Source organism: Oncorhynchus mykiss, chromosome 23 (genome assembly GCF_013265735.2).
Source record: "Oncorhynchus mykiss isolate Arlee chromosome 23, USDA_OmykA_1.1, whole genome shotgun sequence".
In the NCBI taxonomy this organism is placed as follows: Eukaryota; Metazoa; Chordata; class Actinopteri; order Salmoniformes; family Salmonidae; genus Oncorhynchus; species Oncorhynchus mykiss.
In genome coordinates, this window is record NC_048587.1 from 37,661,331 (window position 1) to 37,668,178 (window position 6,848).

General features: G+C 39.6%; 1 protein-coding gene across 1 annotated transcript; it reads right to left on the minus strand.

Annotated features, from left to right (window-relative positions):
• Positions 1-734: 734 nt before the first annotated feature.
• On the minus strand, positions 735-4,982 carry LOC110502685 (BAG cochaperone 2). The gene is made up of 3 exons (XM_021580913.2): positions 4,670-4,982; positions 4,097-4,206; positions 735-3,631 (listed from the first exon to the last, which is right to left on the minus strand). Exons 1-3 carry the CDS (start codon positions 4,792-4,794, stop codon positions 3,237-3,239), a joined length of 630 nt encoding a protein of 209 aa, XP_021436588.1. The 5' UTR covers positions 4,795-4,982; the 3' UTR covers positions 735-3,236.
• Between the last annotated feature and the right edge of the window lie 1,866 nt (positions 4,983-6,848).

The window sequence follows — 6,848 nt, forward strand, 5'->3', positions numbered from 1 at the left end:
TTGTTTCTACTGTGGTACAATTGTAACATCTTTAATGTGCTCATATGTATATTTGTTACATTTATACTGAACAAACATATAAACGCAACATGCAATAATTTCAAGTATTCTATTGAGTTACAGTTCGTATGAGGAAATCATTCATTTGAAATAGTAATTGGGCCCTAGTCTATGGATTTCACATGAATGGGCAGGGGCGTGGGCCTGGGAGGGCAGGCCCAGCCAATCAGAATTTGTTTTTCCCCTCAAAAGGGATTTATTACAGACAGAAATACTCCTCAGTTTTATCAGCTGTCCGTGTGGCAGGTCTCAGACGATCCCGCAGGTGAAGAAGCCGGATGTAGAGTTCCTGGGCTGGCGTGGTTACACGTGGTCTGCGGTTGTGAGGCCGGTTGGACGTATTGCTAAATTCTCTAAAATGATGTTGGAGGTGGCTTATGGTAGATAAATTAACATTCAATTCTCTGGTAACAGTTCTGGTGGACATTCCTGCAGTCAGCATATCAATTGCACGCACCCTCAACACTTAAGACCTCTGTGGCGTTGTTTAACAACTGCACATTTTAGTGGCCTTTTATTGTACCCAGCGCAAGATGCACCTGTGTAATGATCAAGCTTTTTAATGAGCTTCTTGGTGTTTCACACCATTCAGGTGCTTGGATTGTCTTGGCAACGGAGAAATGTTCACTAACAGGGATGTAAACACATTTGAAAGAAGTAGGCTTTTTGTGCACATGAACCATTTCTGGGATGTTTTATTTCAGCATATGAAACATGGGACCAACAGTTTTGACATGTTGCATTTTATATTTTTGTTCAGTATATATGTTAGTTTCGGGAGAAATGAACACTACATTATTGTTTTAAGGAAATATCAAATTTCATGTGTGATTGAAAAGAGATCTCATAATTAATGGTCTCTTGATAGAATGTTCTGAACATTATGAACAGAACTACAGGATAGCTTTGTAATGGCTTCATTTTCTCACCATTTTCTCATGCTTGGATAGTGTTCTCTTTCCACTGACCGATATGATGGCTTTTCTGGGGCAAGACTAGTAATTCCTGCTCTAATTTCACTGTAGGACAGAAAGGAACGTCTCATTCTTTATACCGTGTTCGTCATTATAACTTCTAGTTACCCATTAATACTATTCACAAATCAAAATTGCACCATGGTTATAAGTACATTCTACTGTATATAGTCTGTGTTTTGGTATCAGTACATGTTGTATGAAAATTTGCATGCTTGCCTTGTTTTTTTTTATTTTTCAAGTGAATGAATATGGAACCACAGTTTAATGCCACAAAGCCTTGTCCATGTATGTTTACATTCTCATTCATTGTGTATCTTTAAACATATTTTTGTTTAACTAGTTTTATTTAAGGACTCCTGCTTAGTAAATATTGTAAATCACACACCATCCCTTAACAGTTGCTATTTGTAAAAATGTTCCATTTTGTTCAAATGGACTAAAGGCACTTTAACAATGAGATGTTTTAATGATGTTTGTCTCCTGAAAATACACAATGTTTATATTGACCATTTAATGAATTAATAATTAAATCAGTTACCATTCTTATAATATATGGTCAAGTGCTCTTTCACTCAGGTGTTGTGAGAATCACTGTAATCCATTTTGTTATTACATTTTGCAGATGGCTTACTGATTTATTACATACTGCTTCCATGAACTTTGTTTGTTTCTAGATAACCTAGCCTGAGTGCCAGACTGTTTCTGCTCTCTTTCCAACTCCTTATGGAATTGCCATGCCAAACATTGTTTGTCAGCTTAAAGTAGGCAAGAGCACAATATACCTGGGACCAGGCTAAAGACTTAACTAAATGTTACAATTTGTCAGAATTGTGTGACACAAAGTAGTAGTTAGAGTATATCTCACCTAATTTGTTAATTTCTATTACTTTGATTTAACAGTGTCTCAAGGTGTGCCACACATGCAGTACTTGCACCTGCAGCTTTGTTGAAAATCTGTTTGATGGTGATCTAGCATAAATAAAATCTGTTTGGTGATCTAGCATAAATAAAATCTCTTTTGATTTGTTTTCAACATTTTCTGTAATTTCCACTTTTCACACAGCTGATAGTAAATCTTAATGTACACAGTTTTATTGTGAAATGTTAAATGAAGCATTAAAAAATAGGAACGTATTAGCTACACTTAAAATATTTGTTTATTTTACCCACCTTTTCAATTGTGTTTGGTTTGTTAGAATTACAGGTAGAAACATTGCAATGAGACCATCCCCCAAAGATTGTAGAATAACAATGTCTTTCAGCAAGTGGAATACATAAATCATATTTATTCAAAACATCAGTGACTTGCTTTGAAAAACCTAAATGTGTGTGTTAATGGACATCTAAAATGACTGCCTAGTATTACATATATGCATGTGCTGTGCATGTTGCTCACTTTGCACCTGCATGTGAAATGCCTATTTATGATGTATTGACATAGTACATTGTCTCTAATGATGTCTGTGACCACAGCAAAGAGCTCTCACAGATACCGTTACTTTGGCTATTTCTGGAGTGGTTGTTCACAATTATATACGTACCTAAACACATCCCTACATAAAGATATGAACCTTCTGTTTTGAGTAAGGTTGTGACCTATAATCCAGGTTTACTGTAATGATCTGAGAGTAGCAAAACATGTGTCAATAGATACCAATGTCAAGGACACTTAAGATGTAAGTGATCATACTAAGATGAAACAAAAACAATTTAGATGCATTTTGAAATGCCTAAATGAGTGACAGCCTGTGTGCTTATTGCAACTAGATAAGGCAGTGTGCAGGTAACTTCACATTCAGAAAATAAAAATGTGACTGCAATAATTTGATATGCAATTTGTAGTGACGGTTTGAATGTGACAGTGTTAGTATCATCGGTGGCACGTTTCGTCTCAATATTGTTTTGAGCGTTCGTTTTAGGTGCCCTACAGCATTCTACTCATGTCTTCTGATTGGGCGTCGATTAAGATTTAGTCTAAAGTGCATTACTGTGGCTTGGAAATACAATTACATTTCTAAAGGAGGAAAATAATTCGTAGAAAAACCTTTTGTCATCATTTTGATGTTACCAGATTGATTTTAGATGCAGTATAACGTTAGCTAGCTAGCTAAGATTAAGGGGAGACCACTGGATTTTAGCTAGCTAATGTTAGCATTGCTAGCTATTTTTTTTAGGGGGGGTTAATCAGTATGAGGGCCATCATTTGCCATTGGCACTGTTTAAGTCATCCACTTTCTGATGATCCATTATCTTTATATTCTTCTCAGCATTATACACATTTCTTATCAGAGTTTCAAGCCGCCTCTTGATTTTCTTCTGATCTTCCAAGGCGCAGGTGATGACGATCGTCTGGAATTTTGTATCGATAGGAACAGGTGGTGCTTCGGTCACACAGGCAGCGTGCAGTGCCATCAGGCGCTTTCTGGCACCATCCATGTCGTCAAGCAACTTTGCTGCAATCTCATCAATCAAAGAGGTAGCCTTGTGTAACGCATCCTCCTGTGTGGAGTTCCTTATGGTTTCCACTGAGATTTCAACGGTTAGCGTCCTACCCAGAAGACGATTAGCAGTTAAAGATAGTTCCTCTCGCTCTCCTGAAAAAGAGAGATATAGGACCATGCTATCAGAGGTAGGTGTTAACAAGTCAGTTGACTCTAAAGTAAAGGTTTGTCAGACATACAAAAACCTAACAGTTATAATATCAAGAATTCCTGTCTATGCCAAAAATGTAGATCGGCTATAGGCCTATGTCCCCAACACCCCAAATGAATGGAAAAGATGAACAGAGAATAGAATTGCATGGTGTCTACCTTTACCATTCATTTTGGATTGAGGTAGGCTATATAGCTGGATTTGCACAAGATATGACAGGATTTGGACTCAACACAAGACCCATTTTTAGATCTAAAAACATCTGACAACTTTGATTGGTGTGAACTATCCCTTCAAATAAGAATTTCAACCAGTTAAGTGTCCATTTTAATTCAACCAAATGTAGGCCTATGAAGTAGTCATCAGGCAGAAGTTATCTGATGACTGTCAAACAACACAAAGCCTACCGTCACAAATGCTGCGCATTTCTTCACTGTTCTTTATGGATTGTATCAAATCCAGTAAGCACTCTCTCTCCTGTTCCATTGAAGTTGCGACTTCACGTAAAGCCTCCACCCTAAAACAGATGTCATTGTCATGAGATATTTCGATAGAATATAGTGAGTGTAGGCCTACGTGACTCAGAGACTGTTGTGAACATATTATCATCCCATTGCTACAACTTTCTCAGTGTTTATTTGTTTTTTTAATTACTGTTTAAATAAGGCTATTAATTTGTCATTTTAGAGGATAAATACAGTCTGGCACCGTAAAATATTAAAATAAACCAGACGATAATAAACGATAAGGTCATATTCTGCACTTTAGTGTGCACACATGTATTCGGGGAACTTTCTTCCTTCTTCCACTGTCACCCTTTCTATGTTTAGAATCCGTTTAAAACAGCTGTCACATGGCACATGGAGAGATTGTGTAGCCTAATAGGCTACTGTGTGTATTCCTTAAAGTTCCTAGACAAAAAAAATCCGATACCGTTACATACAGTATTCATGCCGTTAGACTAGCCTTCTGTAAAATACCTTATTTCCAGCTGGTCCAAACTTTCAAGTAGTTGTCCAGAGCGATCTGCCATAGACATTGATCTGCTGAATTTGCCTTTAGCCGCTTCAGTCATTTTAGCGTGGTGGATTTTCGCTTGAGCCATGGTTAGTTAGTATAATGAACTCCCTCCAGATTCAATTCCAATGGACACTTTACGGTACACTACTAGATGGTCTCTGGAGTGCAATCTAGAGGCTTCTGTCTGACAGATAGCGCCCCAGAGTAAACATTTCCAAACATGGGCTGGAACGTCCCTTTCTGTTCTAACCAACCCATCGGACAGGATTGAGGAGTACACTTCGGGAACGTTCAAGAATATGGGATTCTTTCTGCACTGCAGCCAGTAGAATGACCTGGGGGGACATATGAATTTAAAAAAAGTATTCCCTCGTTTTGTCGATCACAACGTACTTATCTCATAATCACGACATAACAAAAGTGGACATATTGATGATAGATTGACAGTATGGCTGAGGCGGCAGATCCCGTGGTGGATCAGAGCAAATGTTTTTAATGATTGCAACACTAAGGGATGGTACTGTATATTTCATGCTAACATCATGCTTTCGTTTGTGTTTGGAGCTCATTATCTGTTTATAAATTATAAGCAAGCTAAATGTCCCTCACCTTGAGCAAAAAGCTATTGGGGCATTAAAGCCCTTGTGGGGCATTTAATCCCAGAATGATGCATGACAGCCAAATCTGTCTCCCAGGCTGTGTCACCCCCAAGACCACAGCCAGTTGCATGCAAGAAAAAACGCAGCTAACTTTATTAGTATTGTGAAAGCGCTAGCTAACTAAACTCAGCAAAAAAAGAAACGTCCTCTCACTGTCAAATGCGTTTATTTTCAGCAAACTTAACATGTGTAAATATTTGTATGAACATAAGATTTAACAACTGAGACATAAACTGAACAAGTTCCACAGACATGTGACTAACAGAAATTGAATAATGTGTCCCGGAACAAGGGGGAGAGGGAGGGGGGAGGGGGGGGGGGGGGGGGGGTCAAAATCAAAAGTAACAGTCAGTATCTGGTGTGGCCATCAGCTGCATTAAGTATTGCAGTGCATCTCCTCCTTATGGACTGCAACAGATTTGCCAGTTCTTGCTGTGAGATATGTTACCCCACTCTTCCACCAAGGCACCTGCAAGTTCCCGGACATTTCTGGGGGGAATGGCCCTAGCCTCACCCTCCGATCCAACAGGTCCCAGACGTGCTCAATGGGATTGAGATCCGCCCTCCACCTCCAAATCGATCCCACTCCAGAGTACAAGTATCGGTGTAACGCTCATTCCTTCGACGATAAACACCAATCCATCAGTGAAGAGCGCTTTTTGCCAGTCCTGTCTGGTCCAGCGACGGTGGGTTTGTGCCCATAAGCGACATTGTTGCATGTGATGTCTGGTGAGGACCTACCTTACAGTAGGCCTACAAACCCTCAGTCCAGCCTCTCTCAGCCTATTGCGGACAGTCTGAGCACTGATCGAGGGATTGCGCGTTCCTGGTGTAACTCGAGCAGTTGTTGTTGCCGTCCTGTACCTGTCCCAGTACAACCCTGTTCGGATGTACTGATCCTGTGTAGGTGTTGTTACACGTGGTCTGCCACTGCGAGGACGATCAGCTGTCCGTCCTGTCTCCTTGTAGCGCTGTCTTAGGCGTCTCACAATACGGACATTGAAATGTATTGCCTTGGCCACATCAGCAGTCCTCATGCCTCTGTACATCATGCCTAAGCCACATTCACGCAGATGAGCAGGGACCCTGGGCATCTTTCTTTTGCTGTTTTTCAGAGTCAGTAGAAAGGCCTCTTTATAGTGTCCTAAGTTTTCATAACTGTGACCTTAATTGCTTACTGTCTGTAAGCTGTTAGTGTCTTAACGACCGTTCCACAGGTGCATGTTCATTAATTGTTCATGGTTCATTGAACAAGCATGGGAAACAGTGTTAAACCCTTTACAATGAAGATCTGTGAAGTTATTTGGATTTTTACGAATTATCTTTGAAAGACAGGGTCCTGAAAAAGGGCTGATTTTTTTGCTGAGTTTAGTTAGCTAGGTAGTCTTGTTAGCTAGTTCGTTATCTATGGTGGTTGTTAGCTTGCATAACTGATATACATACAGTTGAAGTCGGAAGTTTACATACACTTTGGAGTTAT

What these genes read in the sequence shown, in the direction of transcription:
- LOC110502685 (XM_021580913.2), bottom strand. Translation starts at nt 4,794, where the DNA reads ATGGCTCAAGCGAAAATCCACCACGCTAAAATGACTGAAGCGGCTAAA. An exon ending in TTGGACCAGCTGGAAATAAG is followed by an intron (nt 4,207 to 4,669) that starts GTATTTTACAGA and finishes CATCTGTTTTAG; the next exon opens with GGTGGAGGCTTTACGTGAAG. An exon ending in AATGCGCAGCATTTGTGACG is followed by an intron (nt 3,632 to 4,096) that starts GTAGGCTTTGTG and finishes TCTCTTTTTCAG; the next exon opens with GAGAGCGAGAGGAACTATCT.